The sequence below is a fragment of the Cyprinus carpio genome, chromosome B25, assembly GCF_018340385.1.
Source record: "Cyprinus carpio isolate SPL01 chromosome B25, ASM1834038v1, whole genome shotgun sequence".
Lineage (NCBI taxonomy): Eukaryota > Metazoa > Chordata > Actinopteri > Cypriniformes > Cyprinidae > Cyprinus > Cyprinus carpio.
In genome coordinates, this window is record NC_056621.1 from 10538623 (window position 1) to 10560220 (window position 21598).

Below are 21598 nucleotides of genomic sequence, written 5' to 3' on the forward strand. Positions count from 1 at the left end.
AGTGCCAAAACCACTGGTAAAGGGTTACTGACCATGGTATTACTGTGCTCAATTGGCCTGCCAACTCTCCTGACCTGAACCCCATAGAGAATCTGTGGGATATTGTGAAGAGAAAGTTGAGAGACGCAAGACCCAACACTCTGGATGAGCTTAAGGCCGCTATCGAAGCATCTTGGGCCTCCATAACACCTCAGCAGTGCCACAGGCTGATTGCCTCCATGCCACGTCGCATTGAAGCAGTCATTTCTGCAAAAGGATTCCCGACCAAGTATTGAGTGCATAAGTGAACATAATTATTTGAAGGTTGACTTTTTTTGTATTAAAAACACTTTTCTTTTATTGGTCGGATGAAATATGCTAATTTTTTGAGATAGGAATTTTGGGTTTTCATGAGCTGTATGCCAAAATCATCAGTATTAAAACAATAAAAGACCTGAAATATTTCAGTTGGTGTGCAATGAATCTAAAATATATGAAAGTTTAATTTTTATCATTACATTATGGAAAATAATGAACTTTTTCACAATATGCTAATTTTTTGAGAAGGACCTGTATATTTATATTCTGTATATTCTAATCTGTATAATCTATATATTCTGCTGCAAGAGAACAATATTATTTATTATGTAGGTTTATATTTTATTATATTTATATACACTATTATTTAAAAATTTGGGGTCTGTTAGATTCTTAATGTTTTTGAAAGAAGTCTCTCATGTTCACCACAACAATCTAATTATTGTTTTAATAAAACACAAATCCCTTGACTAATATCTTATTTTTATTAATAGAGATTTACCTAATACATTTGAATGAACTTTCTTTTGTGCTTCTGGTCTGCAGAGACACCACTAACCCTTGCGGCCCACCTGGACAATATGGTGGAGATTATAGTTACATTGAAAAACGGCGGGGCTCATTTAGATTTCCGCTCTCGGGATGGGATGACTGCCCTGCACAAAGCAGCCAGGGCAAAGAACCAGATAGCTCTTAAGGTAATAAATGACCTCATCCTGAACGACGGCATGAGTTTATGGCTGTGTTAGAGTGATCCTCTTCTTTGATTGTCTTGTTGTTTTTGTAAAAATGACTGCTGCTGATCTTACAGTACAGTGACATCTTACAGTGTCAGTGATGCAGCTGAGTTTACAGTACATTTATTACTTTGACAGATTGTCCTTTTATTCAAAGCACACTCTGTTTTGTTTATTTAAAATGAATCAGTAATTAAGTTTTTTTCCCCCATTATTTCATTGTTGCTTTCTTCCCTTGACAACAATTGGAAATAACACTGCTGCTGATGTTTTGTGCCCTGAATATTGTAAAACACAATTTCCTGTCTACCGTCGCTCTTGCAGTATATTGCTTGTCGGCCGTTTATTTAAGAAGGCTTCATGAAGAATCTTGGTTTATGTCAGTTCGAAGTGCTAGAGCCATAGATTTCCTATTTTCATTACTGAGTGGCTGGGTTTCGTAATTTTAGAAGGAAAATGTACTTATGAAACTGCTTGGCTGTGTAAAAGTGAATACGAAATCCCAAAGGCATTATCTAAAAAGAAAAAAAGAAATAAATCAAGCACATTTGTTTATATGTATTACATAAGACATTTTTCTTTATAAGTTTCATAAGTTTTATAATACTTGTTGTGTTTGACATCCATAATGTTAAGTGAATGATTAATGATTGGTTATAATTCAAGACACTTTTTCTGATATACAGTGCTGTTCAAAAGTTTGGGGTCAGTAAGATTTTATTTTATTTTATTTTAAGAAATAAATAAAGAATGCAGTTCAGCAAGGATGCATTAAATTCATCTACAGCGACAGTAAATACATTTATAATTTTACAAAAGATCTATATTTTAAATAAATGCTGTTGTTTGGACGTTCTATTTAATAAATAATTCTGAAAATGTATCCTGCTTTCCATAAGAAAAAAAAAAGTTAAGCAGCAAATCAGCATATTAGTATGATTTCTGAAGGATCATGTGACACTAAAAACAGGAATAACAATGCTGAAAATTCAGCTTTTCCATCATAGGAATAAATTATATTTTCAAATACATTAAAATAGAAAGTATTTCTCAACTTTTTAGTGTATTTTTTTTTACCAAATAAATGCAGCCTTGTTGAGCCTTCTTTCAAAAACAATTTTTGAACAACTTTTACCAACCTCAAACTTTTAAACAGTAGTGTAAAAGTTAAGAAGCCTTTATTTTTCATTTGTCTTGTCACACATGGACAATTAAAAAAGCTGAAAAGTCCCAACAGAAAAAATAGTCCTTTCATCCTTTAAGAGCCTTCCAAAAAACAAGGCTCTGCTAAAACATAATCATAATATCATATTTGGCGTATTTTCCTCTCTGAAGAAAACCTAATCCTCTTTTTCTCTCTGCAGACTATGTTGGATTTGGGAGCGTCTCCAGATTATAAGGACCGGCAGGGTTTGACTCCACTCTACCACACAGTGACTGTAGGGGGAGACCCGAGCTGCTGCGAGGTCCTTCTGCGAGCCCATGCCAGCGTGGGATGCCACGATGAGAACGGCTGGCACGAGATCCACCAGGTGCCGCCGTCTTTCACATAGGGATAGTCAGTGAAAATGCTTTCTGTTGGCTAAAACAGAAGTTGAGTGTGGGGTAATATATACATAACAGAGCTGCAGTTTTATATGACAGCAGCTTTGTTCAATTAACGAACAGATGACGAGATCCAACTAGTTGAATGCATCATCAAGTCCGTCTGTTGCGACAGCGTACTGACATCTAGTGTTGTGACAGGTGGAGTGCAGGATGCCAGTCAAATTGTTTCCGTGGTGTTTTTGATCTCACTCTACTGGCAACAGAAAAGCAGCATGTATGGTTTACTTTTAGACCCTTTGAAAAATATGAGATGACAGCATACTGAAGGCTTAATAATGTTTCAAAAGACTTCTGCATGAATTTTTAAGGCTCACAAAAGCCGTTTAAGGCTCACAAAAGCCGTTATAAAATCTGCTTGCTCATTTTTCTCTCTAAAATGATATGCTGTGTGAAACTTGTTGTTCCTATTGTGTTCGTCAGGCTTGTCGATACGGCCACATCCAGCACCTGGAGCATCTCTTGTTCTACGGAGCTGACATGCATGTGGAAAATGCATCTGGGAATACGGCTCTCCATATCTGCGCTCTGTACAAACAGGTATGTACTCACACTGTCCTTGTAATGATCCAAAGTCAGCTCCTTTTAAACAGTCAATAAACAGAGGTTATTGGCGTCATACAACAGAATACACTGTCAATAGGAGAATATAAAAAAAAAAAAAATGTTGTTTTCTCTTTGTGGATCAATAACGTTTTAAGGGAAAAATCAATGGCCCCAGGGCCCGAGAGCTGAGATTGAGTGCAGCAGGGAAACTTTCTGGGAGAATCTTTAGGATTAAACTGTAAAAAATGTGTTTCTTTAAAATAAAACAAAACAAAACAAAACATGTTTTAATGCATGATAGAACTAATGTGTATATATATATATATATATATATATATATATATATATATATATACTGTACATACATATATTAGTATAGAAGTTGGTATATAAGTGGGATGTTCTAGTATTTATTTGTATCTTTATCAAATGTAATATTAAAAGTCAGTTTAATTATTCAATTAAATTATAAAAAAAAAAAAAAAATCTGTGAAAAAAATGATTTTTATTTATTATTCTGCACTATTTTGGGGTCACTAATAAAAAACAAGTAATAAATAATATAATAAAATACATAAAATAAAGTATCATTTATAAATATTATAAATATTTTATTTAAAAATATATGCTGTATATATCTTTGTCTCACGGGGCTGAAATGATGCCATGTTCATTAGTATAAATGCCAATGATCGACTGGCACTAATTACACTGGTCATTATTCACCATTGTCTCCCATTCCATCCATGATAAACCTCAAGCTGAACTGGATTCATCTGGAACACTCATGACTATTAGCAGCAGTATTCTGTGTTTATGAATGGACAACGGCCCATTACGTTCACGACACTAAGCAGCGAGGCAGATAATCACCTTATGTTTCCTCTGTGGGAGATCTAGTCTGCTCTGTTGGCTCGGGGTCACAGCATGGGTGCCATTGTCTGCTGGAACTGCTAGCGCTAGCAGTATTCACTGTCACTCCGTATATAACATCATATTCCTGCTGTGTCCTATAGGCCATACTGATCCCACATCCACAGTGTATCCCACTTTTTCATTGTTCTTTTGCATCCTTCTAGTCTTATATATGAAATCTGAAGAAGTGAGAAATAAACGTAGAGTTCAGTTTGTTGTACTGTCTTAAAGTCTAACGGTAAAATTGAACTGTACATCTGTCACTCAGTCTGTCAAATGGAATAAATATAAATATAGAGTTATATATTCTAGGTACAGTATCACCTAGAGCTAATTTATTGAACTGGAAAGCCTGTAATTTTTCTATATTTTTTTTTTAAAGATTTTTTTATATATATATAAGTTTTTGATAGAATTTTAAGTTTGTGTTTCTAAGTATATGTTAAAATAATTTTTAAATAGGAAGTTTTAGTATATGTTTATTTTATAAAATCTGTCAAATTAAATTATTACATTTAATTTATATTCATATTTATAGTTATATTGATATTTTTTTTTATTATTTATATAAATCTTTTTAAACCTGACATCAAACAGACTTTTAGGGTTCTAGGTCTTTAATCAAATAAAAAAAAAAAAAAAATAACTTTGGTTAATTTATTTATGTGTGTGTGTGTGTGTGTGTGTGTATATATATATATATATATATATATATATATATATATATTTATATACACATACACACAATACATGTGTATGTATGTGTGTGTATATGTATTTGTTTATAGGTATTTTAACATTAATATTAATTGGGATGTTACGCCATTTTGTTTTTTTAAAGAATAAATATATTTAAATATGGATTTTTTTTTTTTAGGATTTTAGGATTCTTATTTTTAGAACATCAATTAATTACTAAATAAATAAATTGTGGCATTGACCATGAAAACAAAATTCTAGAAATTCTTGAAACTTCTTTTATTGCTTTTCTATGATTATGAATTGCTGATGTCTTTAGAAAGAAATCACAATTGTCCTCCTATGATCTTATGTCTAGAAAATAAAGTTGATTTTAAGGTGTGAAAATGGCTCTGCCGATGACAAGTGTCATTTATTGATTTGCAGAGGCTCTTGAGTTCACTGCTGGTCACATACGATGCCGCGTTCTCCCTGAGCCGACCAGTGGGTTGTTATTTGAAGCACACATCTGTAATGATCGGCCACAACAAGCTGTTATTAAAGTTGACGCTCAGCCAGCCTTTGGTGAAAGATGCTTAATTTGTCTCGTTGGTCAGTTTCGCCACAGTCAAGGGCAGGTTCTCAAGCCTCGATTGTTTGCGCCGATCTGTCACCATGTCAACAAGGAACCTGTAACCAGTGCCAAATGCAGACCAGGGATATTTTCATGTGCGGGAAATAGATGCCGCATCCTCACATGTGATTATGTCTCATATACAATGACTGGCAGCAGCTGTGAAACTAGTATTAGAAGGAAGGTAGGAGGAGAAGGCAATGGAGGTGTGTGTATGTGTGTGATTGTGTGTGTGTCTGTTTAGTGGTGAGGCATTCCGTGGGTGGGTTGTTGAATCCAGCTGGATATAGTGGGCTGGAGAGCTACAGAGCCCTGGATCTCTCTCTCTCTCTCTCTCTCTCTCTCTCTCTCTCGCAGTGTCTTTCTGCTTTTGGTTCTCACATTCACGTTCACACATGCACATAGGCATTACTGCAGAGACCCCCTCTCCTTTCTCTTTGGGTGTAGACTTTGCTGTAGCATCACACTTGAATTGGACTTCACAAAGCTGAGGGCGAAGTCTGTCACTTTTGGATCTGGGTGAGGCGGGATTCCTTGTGACGTGTCTAATTTTGCTCTTAGAATGTCGAGAATCAAATAGTAGAACCTTTTCTTGAGTTGGATCACGTTGAATTCATTTCTCTATCATCTGCTTTTCTTCTGAAGAAAAGTGTGCCAGGGTTCTTCTGGTTCGAGGAGCCAGCAAAGACGTCAAAAACTACCGAGGACAAACGCCCTTTCAGGTACAACAATGAGGTTTTTGCTTGGCTACTTTTTAATGACTCAAAACTATTTTTTTTTTCAAATATGCTTGCTTTTGAATTTTAGTATATTTTGTTGGATTAGCGTAAAAAAAATAATAATTACCAAACCATAAGCGCTTAATAAACTGTGTGTGTGTGTTGTTCTGACGCGCAGAGTTCTTAATTAATTAGACAGAATGTCACACTAAAGCACAGGCATTATGTAAGACAGCACTCAGAGAACAATGAGTGAGCGTGAGGGTAATTAATCAGTTTATTTTGTTTGTTTGCATGGGTTTTGGTATCTTAAGATAATTAGGAGTTCGATTTTAAAAAGAGGGGAAATAATGAACGTCAAATCAGTTTTTGTTGTTTTCTTAAATGCTTTAGTTGCTTTCAAGAAAAACCTCTGGTTATTTTGTTTGTTTACTTGAAGAGTTTCTTTCTCAAATGTCAGATTGTGACATTCAGTAGCTTGTCTGACAGCAATGGACATGATCCAAGTCTGTGGCCATGGGCTGATGAGAGTGTTGCGTTTACTGTTCAGTGGCCTTCGATAATGGCTGTGACCGTAATGCCACTAGTCATTAGTGATTATTATTAGAAATAGAGTTAAAACTGAAGTCATATTTGTGCCAGTAGTCACTGGTGGGTATTATTAAAATTATAGCCAAAACTGAAGTCATTTTTAATTAAACAATGTTCTGACAGGAACGTATTAACTCAAAAAACGTATAAGATTTAAAGAGATAGTTTACCCAAAAATGAAAATTCTGTCTTGCCCTCAATTTCTTCCAAAACAAACCAAACCAAACCTGTTTGAGTTTCTTTCTTCTGTTGAGCACAAAAGAAGATATTTTGAAGAATGTTGGCAACCAAACAGCAGACGGTAGCCATTGACTTCCATAGTAAAAAATAAATAAATAAATAAAAATACTATGGAAGTCAATGGCTACCGTCTGCTGTTTGGTTGCCAACATTCTTCAAAATATCTTCTTTTGTGCTCAACAGAAGAAAGAAACTCAGAATTTTCATTTTTGGATGAACTATCCTTAAGAAAAGAGTGTACATATTTTAACGTCTTCCTACCATTTGTGCATTGTGTTATTATCTGCCAATCAGATTAATCAGAGACAGATTAAATAATTTACAGTAAATAAATTGTAATTTTGAGTTCTTAACTTTTAGAATTCTAACTTGAAAAGTTTTGCTGCTAAGTAATTAAATATACCAGTTTTGAGTTATGATGCCAAAACATGATAGTGATAAATTATGATTGCTTTATTAGTGACAACATTATGGTTTACAGTGTAGTTATTAATACTTATCGTAAGAAATATATTTAAAATGGAAGCATTTTTGTGTAGAACAAGAGTATAAGAATTGCTGTTCAATTTGTCACATTTTTGCATTCAGCATAATTTATGTTAGTTTAGCAACATTTCTTATGAACAATTAACACAACAAACTACGAATGATGTACTTAGAAGTATTAAACAAATGACACACATACACGTTTACAGGATACAGGAACAATTTTGATACAGGAGCTTATAATTTTTCATTTACATGATTGATTTTAAATGGCGATATACTGTATTATATTACGAATATTTTAAGATCCAATCTTTCAAATGATTATTTTGAGTTCAGTTGCTATTAAAATGACATATCACTATCATAATGAAGTGAATTATTAAAGCTTCAAAGCAAATGCTGATAGCGAAATAATACGTACAGTAAACCCTTTAATAGCAAACACGCCAACACCAATACTGTACTAAAAAGCTTAATCCTTTGAAATGCATCCTCCTTGACAGAAATATCCGTATCCTTTTTGCTCTTCGCCACATCTCTCACATTGCGTTTTTATTCATAGTTTGATTTCACAGTGCACAGACCTGTTCATCCAGCAAAAGCCTGGCGTGTTTTTAGTTTAGGCTTAAAGTTTAAACAGCTTTCTGTTTTCAATGCAATAGAGTGGAAAAATACTTGGTTTGGATGTATGCCTTTACAGTTATAAAATATATGTTGTTGTTTGTGCCTCCAGGAAAACTGTGGCTTTTATTAGCAAGATGGCACATATCGCAACAGTAATCCAATGGCAAACCTCCAAAAACATTCAGATAGAGCTGAGATCATTAGTTTTGCAGTCGGCTCATCCAGTCAAACATTAGCAACACTTGCCGCTACATTTAGTGTTCATGGCTGGCCTCTTTGTGCTAGTTGCTCGGTTTACAACCTCTAAAGCTTTGAACTGACCCTGCTCACTCCAAACCTGACGTAGGAGTGAAGTGTTTATGTAATGTACATATCAGCGCTCTCCTGATGCGTTGTTTAATGTGCTGTATTATTCATCTCATGCTGCTAAAATCATATTTCACGCCTCGGCGATCGCTCGATTACAACTCATTTAAGCAGCTCATGAAACTTCAGGCTCTCGGCAGGAACACTCCGATCCGCCTGGTTAAACAGGACTGTTTCCCGGCAAAATCGAAAATTTGCTGAGCAAATTGTATTACCGTTAGCATTTTACGATGAAACCGTGTCAACAGCAGACTGAAAGGTTCTGGTTCTTAGACAATTGTGTGCTTTCGTACATCAGACCACCCAGTTGAACAAATTTCTTGACCTATTTGTTTGAAAATTAAGCCTTTATTCTGTCGATTGACTTACTTTTGTGTTGAGTTTTTCTATTTAATTAATCTAGCATTTACTCTAAGCTGCAGCCAGGCACCGTGTTTCATTAGAAAAGGAATGCAGTTCTTCTCAAGCTCATTACGTAAATCTTAGCAACTAATTTAGTGTAATGTGAATGAAGTCTGTGTTTTATCACTCTTAGGAATACACTACTCCAAAACCCACAAGCGTAATGGGTTACTGTGCTTTTGGGTACCGTTTAAAACCCAGATTTGTTCTCACGACCAGACTTGGTGACCAGACTGATGTGTAAATTATAGATCTTATAATAGACTGCGCAGCTAACATTTTAAAGGGTGGTAAAATTAAAGCCATTAAATAGAAATGAGCCTCATCTGAATGGGTAGTCGTGCTTTTGGAACTTTTTTTGTTTTGTTTCATTGCTGTGAAGGCCCTTTTGGGGATACATTAAGCTTTGCAGGGGGTGGTTCACCAAAAAATTAAAATTCTGTCATTTATTCACCCTCCTGTTGTTTTTTTGTTTAAAAAATTATTATTCTTTTTTTGGTAAACACATTAAATTGATTGGAAGTAGCAGTAAAGACTTTTATAATGTTGCAGAAAATTTCTATTTCAAATAAATGCTTTCTTTTGAATTTCTGATTCATCATAGAATCCTGGGGTGGGGGGTTGATCATGGTTTTGATACAAAAGCAGCAAAACTGTTTTCAAGATTGATAATTATTTTAAATGTTAAAAATATTTCACAATATTGCAGTTTTTTTTATTTATTTACAAATAAATGCACCTGGGTAAGCATAAGAATCTTATTTCAGAAAAAAAATTTTATTTTTGAAAAGGTTAAACTGATAAAACAATAAAAGTTACATCTATGCAATGGTGGTATTATTTTGGATTCAGTAGGTTCTGTCCTTGTGCTACCGTTATTTTATTTTATTTTATTTTATTTTTTATTTTATTTTATTTTATTTTATTTTATTTTATTTTATTTTATTTTATTTTATTTTATTTTATTTTATTTTATTTTATTTTATTTTATTTTATTTTATTTTATTTTATTTTATTTTATTTTATTTTTTATTTTATTTTATTTTATTTTATTTTATTTTATTTTATTTTATTTTATTTTATTTTATGCGTGCTCAACCAAAAAAATAACAATAAAAAAATTGTAGAATGCTTTGATAAAAAGTCAGTGAATGAATCTAATATGCTATATATTTGTTTGTTTTTTAAAGGTGGCAATAATTGCTGGAAATTTTGAGCTTGCAGAATTCATAAAGAATCACAAAGACACTGATATTGGTAAGTTGGATAAACTCACCTTCTTTGATGTTTGTAAAAACAACCTTATAACATAATATTTTATGAATTCCAGAAATGATCCAAAGTTAGATGTACATATAAAGTAAAAGTGACGAGTAATGAAATATTTTTCATACTGTATAATCTGAGATTGTGAGTTTCTGTCATAGCCAGTCACATTTGAAATTGAGTTGCTGGGTTGCCTCGCCCTCACAGTGCTCACAGTGACATTTTTTTGGTCCAAATTTTTTTTTAGCTACTGCACATAAGAATTAACACAAGGTTGCAGTGCAATGTAAATTTGCAGGATATAAATGGTTAACTATATGCAGGAAAGCCAAATCCAATCACTATTCAGTACATAAATAGATATTAAAAGGATGCCAATTGGAATTTAGTATGCAGACATTACAATGATGTAATGTCTATTGGGTGTTTTGGTAATTATCTGCAACTGTAATTATCTACAGAACAAAATTTTAATCAAATCATTGTATGGGTCTTGCTGAATAAATTGTTGGGGAATTATTTTGGAAGAGTATCAATATTGCTTTATTCTTATTGGCTGTGATTTGCTAGAAACTTGTCGCATTGCGTCCCGCCTGGTTAGGCCACAATTTTATGAAAACCTCTGAAGTCTTGATTATACTGAAAATAAGCATGACCAAATAATTTAAAATGCTTTTCTGCTGCATAATTCCTGAGAGAGTATCATATTTCTTAAGGTGAATGATATCCAATTATCAGGCAGGGAGCTGATGTTGCAGGTGCAAAAGTTGCACTGTGTGCTAAAGGCTAACATAAGCTAAAATGGGCTTCCTCTATTGTTATAAAAGACGTCATCTCCAGCAGTTCCCATAATTATGCAGTGTTATAATGCTGGGCCTCAGCAATTTGTGCCTCTAGGGCTCCTGAAGTGCCTCACTTTAACTTATAATTGTGCATTTGAACCTTAAGTGAATATACGAGCTCTGTTTACTGTTTTCAGGGTAATTTTTAAGCTATTTAAGTTATTTTGCAAAACTAGCAGCAAAACTAATTTTCATATAGTAACTCTGCCAAACAGGGTAATTTTGATTATCTATATATATATATATATATATATATATATATAAATAAATATATTTTATGTAGTAATATATTTTAATTAGATATGTTTAATATTTATAATACGATAACATGTACATTTATATTTATTTTATGTTTTTATTTACTGTTTTTGGGGCCATTTTACATTTATTTTGCATATATGAACAAATGTATTTTTCATATATCATGTATGTATTTCACACACACACACACACACACACACACACACACACACACACACACACACACACACACACACACACACATTACACAATACATTTTATGTATTATTTATATAATATGTAAATAATTTGTGTGTGCATGTAAATATTCTTATATATCTTCCAGAGGTCTTACTGTATCTTATGCGTATTAGGCAAAATATTTTGGCCATAAACAGATGACATGATTTATTATTATTTTTTTTACCTTGCTCGGCACTCTCTACTCCCACAGCTCTAACACGTGTAGCAGATGTCAGTATTAATTTACCAAAAGTAAAATGCATCCGTATATTTTTCTGACACTCTCAGCCACACTCCAGTGATTGAATGCGCTCGTTTCAATTAATGGACCGCATAATCATCTGCCTCATTAAAGCTAAGAAAGGCACAACAGATTTAATTAATCATTCGACATCATTAAACGAAAGGATTTGGATGAAATTAAGTCTGTTCTGGGTAAATAAGACTTTGAGGGACTTCACACGCCATGGATGTGTCCGTATATAATCTAGAGTGGGGATAACATGACATAAATAACTAATTTACATATTAATTATTCATAACAGCCATTTTGCATGTACATTTTCACTGCGTTCCACGTATAACATAATTGATGTGCGTTATGCTTTATAAATGTAATATAGTGATAATTATTTGCCCCTGAAGGTTATGTGCACAGGCGTTGCTGATTGTCGTTGCACCCTATAGATGATTTCATGCATGGAACCCAAGCGTGCATCTAGAGAGAGTGTTACTCAGTGGAGCTGACCTACATAAGCTACAGACCTTACAGGAAGAGCAGCAACACCAGCAGAATTCCTACTATTTCCTGTACTGAATTTAGGCCATTATCAAGTCCTAGGTTTTTTTTTTTCTGATCAGAATTGTCACGTTCAAGTTTTTTGTCACATTTGTCCTGGTTTTTCTGACCTGCAGTGCTAATCTTCATCTCACCGACATGCCATAAAATTGTTAAACTGCTTATTGGATGACATTGAGTGACTGATCGCTTTGTCAGTTCATTTTCACTCTATATTAATATAAAATTGAAATGTGGGATAACGTTTCCAGGACTGTGCGCTTTAAAATAAAGGTTCTTTTTTGGCATCAGTGGTTCCATGAAGAACCTTTAACATCCATGGAATCTTTCTATTTCACAAAAGGTTCTTTACAGTGCAAAAAGTTCTCAGGGTTTCAGCAGGTCTTAAAAAAGGTCTTTACAATTCGTTTTTTCACAAATTAAGGCCTTAAAAGGTCTTAAATCGGAGCAGAATTCATAAACTCATTTTAGTTTTTCAATTCAAATATCTAAACATCCTTAAATCAAGATACATTTACTTGAGATGCAAACTGAACATATGAAGTCTTGTTTTCTGAGAAATGGAATTAAAGGGAAAAATAAATATACTTAAATGTATGTGTTTGTATACTCCAGATGCATTTATATTTATGCACTTAATTAAAATACCCTGCAATTAAACTTTTTAGTATACTAAACTGGTATACTTAAAGTTAGCTAATAATTAATTTTGTACCTAATGCACTTTAATTGTGCTGAAGTCCAACTAAAGATATACTGAAGTATATGATTGTGCTAAATTGGAACTATTGCAAGTATACTTTAGACACACTTTAAATATCTTACATTTAAAGACTTAAATTATTAATAAATCATACAGTCCTCATCAATAGTGGCATTAAAACACATTTTAGGCTTAATATTAATAAATGTGCATTGTGCACAAGTAGTACACAAAATAAAGTGTAATTATCATTTTCAAGTCTCAAGCAATATGTCATGTAAATAATGTAAATATGTTAATAGATTTGAAGTATGAAAAATGTGGTTAAAACAAGAACAAATTTCTGTCAGTGGGGTGTTAATTTTTTTCTCTTTGAATTAAATAGATTTTTCTGAGCCCACTGGCAGATTTTTGTTCTTGTTTTAACCACAAACTCACTTAATTTTGATCACCATCTCATAAAAGCAAGACTTATGACATTTTGCTTCTCAAGTAATTGGTTGATTTAAAAATCTATGAACATTTGCACTGGAAAAAAGACAAAAATACAGAGGATGAACATTACTTTTTTTGCAGCGTGATCAGAAGGTATAGTAAAAGTTATTTCCTATTATTTTGTAAAATGAATTAAAAAATAACGGGGATCTGTTGGAAGTTGTGTTTTCAAACTTTTAAGTGTTGGCCTTTACATTTAGAGACCATATTGGCTTACTGTGTTCCATTCAATTTATTCCTTTTTTTTTTTCTTAACTTGGTGATAAAAACTTAAATTTACTTTAATAAAACCTGCAGGAACCCTGATTTTTCAGATTATTAAACGGTACTTGACACTAAAAAAAGTCCTGTTCCAAGATTCTTTGGGGAACCTCAAATGCATCTTCAGTGGCATTTCTGCAAAAACCTCATTTTGGAACCTTTATTTTTAAGAGTGTAGCTGGAGAATAGAGCTGACCTGAAGTGTAGATGTAAGACCTAGCATAATGCATCTTCTTTTCTACAGCTGTCAGGTTTTCCTTATACCTCTGGGTAATAGCTCTGACATAAACATGGAGATTCCATCAGCGGAATATGGGAATCAGCAGGCTTCCGGATGTTTCAATCTCAGGGAAAGGAACCTTTGACGGAACAAACCGGTTGGCCAGCTGTGCGCCGATATTGTTTTCTTAAGGTTTTGATTGAACAATCTTCAATAGTTGCACAGTTTGCCATTGCGTCTAAAGCGTCACTCAGGGAGGAAACAGGAACGGCTTGTTATTTTCATGCGCATAGTAGCAGGGGATCTGGTAATTATGTGTTAGACCACAGCAGAGGGCAGTGTCAGAGCTTTGATCTTCACAAATTCCAACCGTTTGCGTTTTTAAACTCCATCGAAAACCATCGGGTTTTGTTTGTTTATGTGCTGTGTCCTCCATACCTATATGTTTAAAACAAGCCCTGTAGTTATGCATGTAAATGGACGTCCTATTTAATGCCACCCCGAAGTTGCCATGGTTCCCAGATCCACACAATAATTGGCTTAATGGATGTGAGTTTGCCTTGTGCGCACTTGTCGTGGTTGAGAAGCCAAGGAGGTCTCAGAGCCTGGCTTATTATCGACTTACTTGTTAAAGCATATGAAATGGCGCCGATTTCAAAGAGCACTCAAATATTGTGTGAATTATGGGAAGATATGCATGTATGCATGCACACATGCAAATGCACACACACACACACTCAGGCTCATATTGCATTCTGCCAGTCTATATTAGATATTGGGGCCGCTGGGAAATATAATACACCGTCTTGAGTTTTAATCATGGTTTATAAACAAGACCAAATTCAAAGCATGTCAGAGTGATGGATTTCAGCTCACCACCCAAGTTCAAACCTACACCAGCTTCGATCGAATGGGTTGAGCTCTTTGGTTCGAGATACGGTTTCAAGTGCAACTTAATGACTATTGATTTAATGAGACTGTGGATACCAGCTGCGGTGGCCGGCTCTTCGGAGGCCCGGTGGAATTGTTTGTTACGTAAAAAGAGTCCTTAATTGGGTGAAAATGTCTGTTCATCTTCAGCTCCGCTCTGGATGGGCGGAGGATTTAGAAATTGCTGACACATATGAAAGGATGTTTTCTTTATCAGGAACGATTAATCAAAGCAACCCAAGCAAGGGCGATCGGCACTTTTCTGTAAGGCTGGGTTGTTAATGGCGTGAGAGAAGAGAAGAAGAACGAGAAGAAAGCAAAAGGGAAGAGGAGGCCGTCCGTAGATAGGAGAGTTTAATAAGGGTTTTTGTTTTGTTTTTTTTTAGTGTGGATTTTTTTATTTTTTGAAGTGTGCATATCATAACCGCTCCCTGAAAACACATTCACAGCTCCCACTGGGAACCAGTTTCAAATGATTTTGCAGCTTACGGTGTTATTACTTGTGTGTGAGTTAAGTTAGATGTGAGAAGCTGTCAGGTTTGTTATTTTGCTGGCTCATTAGACCACAGAGATGGAATTGAGATTTCTAATGATGCACACATTATGTTGGATTTACTGTTCTGCTCTGTCCATTCCTGCTGTATAAAAGTCATCAAATAAGCAGTGTGCATTGGGAGGCATACAGTAGGTTCCAAAAGACCATGAGACCATACTTAATTGTTTTGTTTTGTTTCTTTTTGATGCAATAATAGTGATACATACCATTCAAAATTTATTTTCCTGTGAACCCTGAAACAATTTTTGAGTGATATTCTTTGGAAATTTACTGTATGACAGTGATTACAAGTATACATCCAATAATGAAGAATTGACTAAGTACAAAAGTTTGAATATTGGTAACATATATCTGTCAAACAGTGTTATTTTAGTATTATTTATGTGCTATTATAGTATTTATAAATATTTTGAATTAGCTTTTATTTTTATATTTTCAGTAATCATTTTAATTATAAAAATTAAGTAAATTAAATTAATTAATGATCCATCTTATTTCTAGTCTGCTACTTAAAAAAGGATCCTCTAATACTAGTATTCTCTATTATTTTTCTATTCTATCTACTTTAATTTTTATTTATAATAAAACAAACAAACAAACAAGAACCTTGCTAAAAGTATTTCATTTGACTAACCAAGACTTTTCACAGTACTTACATATTATTGCTCTTTCGTTGATTTTGATTGCTTCTATTGTCCTCATTTGTAAGTCGCTTTGGATAAAAACATCTGCTAAATGCAAATGTAAATTTTGACCATGCTTTTTAATATCTCTTCTTAAAGAGTTACTCCATCCCAAAATGAAAATTTTGTCATTAATCACTTACCCCCATGTCGTTCCAAACCCGTAAAAGCTTCATTCATCTTCGGAACACAATTTAAGATATTTTGGATGAAAATCGGGAGGCTTGAGACTGTCCCATAGACTGCCAAGTAAATAACAGTGTCAAGGACCAGGAAAGTATGAAAAGCATCATCAGAATAATCCATCTGCCATCAGTGATTCAACCATAACATTATGAAGCGACGAGAATACTTTTTGTAAACCAATGAAACAAAAATAAGACTTTTATTCAACAATTCCTCATCTCTACTCTGTGTCTCTCCAAATCAGCGTAGAGCCATTTTGGCAAATCTGACTGGTACGCAGATGGCGTACGCTCTTCTGTGTCAGCCGCGCTACGTCAATGCACTGTTTGCTTTCAAACCAAAGTGTAAATACACATAGTAAACGTATCCTTGTGGCGCGGCTGATACAGAAGAGTGTAAGCCGCTTGCGTACTAGTCAGATTTGTCAAAATGAAGCTACGCTGATTTGGAGAGACACAGAGGAGAGGAATTGTTGAATAAAGTCGTTATTTTTGTTTTCTTCGTGTACACAAAGTATTCTCATCGCTTCATAACGTTATGGTTGAATCACTGATGACAGATGGACTATTCTGACGATGCTTTTCATACTTTCCTGGACCTTGACACTGTTATTTATTTGGCAGTCTATGGGACAGTCTCAAGCCTCCTGATTTTAATCCAAAATATCTTAAATTGTGTTCCGAAGACGAACGGAGCTTTTACGGGTTTGAAACGACATGGAGGTAAGTGATTAATGACAAAATTTTCATTTTGGGATGGAGTATCCCTTTAATACCATATTTATATTTAATTTAATGTCAGATTTATTCTAATTAACAAAAAAATATTTTAATAGTTTTGGTTTTAGTTAACCATAACAACTCTGTTGGCTTATTGTAATCAAATCTAAACAAATTTTTGAATACATTTCTGAATAATTGTTCTTTTTTTTAAGTGAATTTCCATGGTAACCCATGATCAGGTTTTGCAGAAACTTGTTAAGTTGTTGTCAGCTTAAAAGCAAAGAAGTACAAACCAAATTTTGAAATCCGTGTTAATTTTTGAATTCAACTTTTTGCAAATTTTTATGTTCTACATTTAAAAAAAAATTGAATACAAAACAAAATAGTGGTCTCAGACTTTGGGATCCCTCTGTATATATATCATCTCTGTATCCATATATATGCTGATGACATCATACCCTGACACAGATTTTAATATGCAAGAATTCAATCCTCCTTGTTTCCTCAAAGATCTTTTTTTCATCTAGTGCCAGAAAAAAATGGGAGGAGGGGATAAAGAGAGAGAGAGGGAAAGAGAGCTCGAGAGGCAATTGTGAATTGCGACTGTGAAAGGACAGCCCACATACATGGGTAACGGGAGAATTCACAACCCGGCAACTTGCACGGACTAATTTAGACATCCATCCCTGGGTTGCTTAGCAACACTTGGGGGCTTGGTTCCCATACAGCTGTTTCGGCAAGCCAACAAGGGTTAAGATCCCTAATCAATAGCACCTTCTTATTGTCATGAGTTAATTTGAGCATCTTGATTGCATGTTCGGTGGGCGGTCATCAGTGATTTTTAAAAACATCGCAAGCCACTGATGGGCCAAACTTGAAGAATTTTGGGGCAACTGTGTTTATCTCAGTACTTTGTGTCATAATGGTGGTGTTTTGAACCAAATTATCCCAGCATGGCCTTGTCACCCAGCTGATTCAACAACACACTCCAATCAGTCTACCTAGAGGAATCCAAGCAGGGGGAGGCTTGAACTGATAGTACAGTGAATGATTTGGTGGTCGGGAGAGAGTGATGTAGAGGAAGAGAGATAGAGAGAGAAAAGGGGGCGGGGCAAAACGGAAAGAAACTGAGACTGAGCGAGAGAGTTAGTGTGTATGTAAGTGTGTCAGCAAGAGAGAGAGGGAGAGAAGAAACATGCGAGGCTTGTGCACTCTGCCGTTTCCTCTCGCAGTCACAGATGGCATCATGTGGAGTGGGCACTGTCACCACAGTGCTTGCCTTCTCCGTAACCCTCTCTGTTGTGCTTCACTGACCGAGGAACCCCAGTCCAGGAGAACCTGACCTTCTGTTTCCAAGTTCCTCAAGGCGAAACGGACATTCCAAGGGAGTTATTGAGCAATAAACTCAGAGGAGATATGAAGTCTTTACTGAATGCCTTCAAGAAAGAAGGTAAGAGGTGATCTTTTGGGTTTTTGAGGGTCTAAAGCAGGGGTCTCCTGACCTTTGGTGACTTCTGTTCCATGGGATTAGTGCTCAGAACTCAAGCCTTAGAGCTACACTGTGTTCTGACTTTTCTTAGGTGTGGAAAAGTCTTTGAGTTCTATCATGCAATTATGACAGATTATAACAAAAGTTGAATCTGAAGAGCGAAGTAGTCTGAGATGGAAAGAACATCACTTTGAGAGAGTGATTTCCATCTGCAAGGAATTCAATCAACTTCATGCTGTGCATTTTTAACCTTCTTGGATTTTTTATGAGTTCCTCAACATATGTGTTCTACCTTTCCTGCAGTTCCGTTTATTGGAATTGGTGCATATTATATTTAGAATGTTTCCGTTGGAATGTTGCCACTTTGATTTCACTTGTTTGAAGGAAATGTGTGTTTTTTTTTTGTTTTGTTTGAAGGAGTTGTACTGTTTCTTTTGTGTTTGTGATGTAATGTTTTTCAGTTGGTGGTGTGATTGTGATGTTTTTTTTTCTTTATGGGGGTGCATGAACCATGTAGGTTTTTTTATTTATTTTTTATTTTTTCTTTCCTATTGTGACATTATCAATGTCAGCTTCTTTTAATTGGCAGGTTTCATGTGGCATCACATGCCACATCTTTGGGGGCTGGGTAGATTTCTTCACAGCATGTGGGGGTTGGGTTTGTACATTATTGCTGTAATGATTGCTCTACTCTACAGTAGCCTATTAAATAATGAACAGGAGCATATGTACCTCTGAGACTGTTTGTCATGATAACCGTCATCCAATGAAAACCTTCCGTGACACTGAAGGTGATCTAACTGCTCCAGGTTGCAATTACGTCAGCACATTAATGAACAGAGGAGACTGGTGTGTGTTTAGCGGCGTAATTCTCCTCTATGCTTCTCCTGGGTTTTTTCAGAATATATTTATAGCGTTTGTCTCACCCAGCAAGTGATATCTAGTTCATGCGTGAACTGTGTCTTTCAGCGGCCTGGTGTTTCTGAGAAACAAGTTCCTTTGGATAAACATCTTCCTGAAGCACCTTTAATTTGGCAGTGGATAAATAATAATAGGCATTCATCATGCATATACTGTACAGTGCGAACACTGAACTCCAGGGAGGCCCAGTAAGGGGGGTGTTGTGAAGATATAGGCTTCATCTGGCCCTGAAATGTGTGCATATTACCTAGGAACCACAGAAGTTGGCTGCTGTGGGTGTATGTCTCTGGAGACCAGAGTGATCAACATAGTCTTGCTGTTTAAGAAACAAAAAACACTTTGTTTGCGGTATTAAAGGAGTATTAAGATGTAACTGTTGTTTTCCGGAAGATATGCATTTGACTCATCTCTCAGTTTGAAAAAAAAAAAGCTTTTACAAAGTCTATTGGGCATTGAAGTAAAAGTTAAAGCTGAAGTTTTTTTTTTTTTTTTGCACTACTAGTAACACCAAACTGCTTGTTTTCAGACAGGTGTTCCAAACGGTCTGCCATTGGTCAGCCAAAACAAAACAAACCCTATTTGGCTGAGGTAGTGTTGCTTTGTTGGTCTAGTTTGGAATAAAAAACAAAAACACAAGAAAGCCATATTTTAAAAGCACCACAGACACACAGTGTTAACAACTTACAAATATTGTAGTTATCTCTACACACTGTGCTGGGATAGATGAAAGTACACTATTGTTCAAAAGTTTTGGGTCAGTAAGAGTTGTTCTTATGAAGAAATTAAGGATTTTATTCAGCCTAGGGTGTGTTAAATTTATCAAAAGTGACAAAAGACATTTATAAAGATTTCTTTTGAACTTTTTATTCATTAGTCCAAAATATTTCCAGAAAAATATTAAGCAGCACATGTGCTCTCAACCTTGATAATAATAAGAAATGTTTCTTTGAAAATTACATTTTCAAATATATTAAAACAGATGAATGTAGATAGTGAATGGAATGTTAATTTATGCTTTAGTCATTAAGTCATTCTCTTTCTTAGTACAGCAAATAATGAATGTAATGTAATTGTTAGTCCATGTTAGCTATTGAATTAATTAATTTTATAGTATTGAACAACATAATTGTAAAATGTTAACAAATTATTTAGCTTATTTATCCAGGATTTTTTCTTTAACTAGAATTTGACCATGGGTTTAGATGTGCAACATTGATTTGATCTGAGTTCTGACAGCTTATGACATAAATTCAACAGCAACAAATTTATTCATTAATTCAATAAATGAGCATCAAACTGGGTGATTGTGAACTTAATGAGCAGACATCGTTCGGTCCTTTAATTTGACAAAGTTCTTTGTATGTTGTAGGAAGCTGAAGCGCAGTCTAGCAGCTTGTACGTGATCACTCGTTACAGTGCTCTAATTATTGCAACTTTCAATGGAATGAAGGACACCTAAAAAAGCTGAACTACTTTGACGCAGACTGAGTAGTTGAAAGTCCATTTCACACTTTGTATAAACAGTCTTTCCTATTCTTTTTATGTAATCACTCTCTTTGTTTCTGTATCTCTCCCAGTGCCTTTTCGGGAGGCACCGACAGGCACGGGTCGGAGCAGGCCGCTGCAGCAAACACCGCCGCAGCACCAGGGTAGGAACACTCTTGCCGCCCCACGTGTGCTGCTCCGCTCCAACAGCGACAACAACCTGAACGTCAACAAGCTACCGCTGGACCTTTCTCGCTCGCCCTCTCCTGCCGCCTCCCCCCTGCACAGCTTCTCGCCCCGCCACCCCCAGCAGATGCAGAACAGCCCCAATGGCACGGTGAAGACCATGGCCCGGGGGGGACGCTCCGCCCGAAGCCGTTCCCCTTCCCTGGGCCGACTGGGGGAGGGAGACACCCGGAGACAGACCCCTCAGCGCCACAGCAGGTCAGTGGTTGTCCCAGGAGGGAGCAATGGGACTTGAGGACAACTGCCTCTGTGTCCATATCTGACCGTGTGTCCAGTTTTGTGTAGGTCCCTCATGTCCTGGCTGGAATGTGTCCCTTTGTTGTTTATATCTATTGCATACAGTATTTATGGCAAATCTGTGTTATTTTTATAAGGCCATGTGGGGATGCAAATAGGACAAGTGTTAGGAATTGGTCTATTGGATATGGACTAGACCACAGAGATGCCTGGCTTTTCAAAAATGTTACT

The 21598-nt window shown here is 35.4% G+C and overlaps 1 protein-coding gene across 5 annotated transcripts in view; it reads left to right on the forward strand.

The window, feature by feature from the left end:
- LOC109050879 (SH3 and multiple ankyrin repeat domains protein 2-like) overlaps positions 1-21598 on the forward strand; it is an 88027-nt gene that overhangs the window by 19164 nt on the left and 47265 nt on the right. For 3 of the 5 annotated variants that reach the window (XM_042753691.1, XM_042753692.1, XM_042753693.1), the window contains exons 6-11: positions 844-995; positions 2399-2566; positions 3063-3179; positions 6057-6134; positions 10034-10100; positions 20977-21328. In XM_042753691.1, coding sequence (XP_042609625.1) covers positions 844-995; positions 2399-2566; positions 3063-3179; positions 6057-6134; positions 10034-10100; positions 20977-21328 — 934 coding nt within the window. Of the gene's footprint in view, positions 1-843; positions 996-2398; positions 2567-3062; positions 3180-6056; positions 6135-10033; positions 10101-18154; positions 18440-20976; positions 21329-21598 lie in introns of those variants that run through there. The other 2 variants (XM_042753694.1, XM_042753695.1) reach the window with 2 other exon arrangements.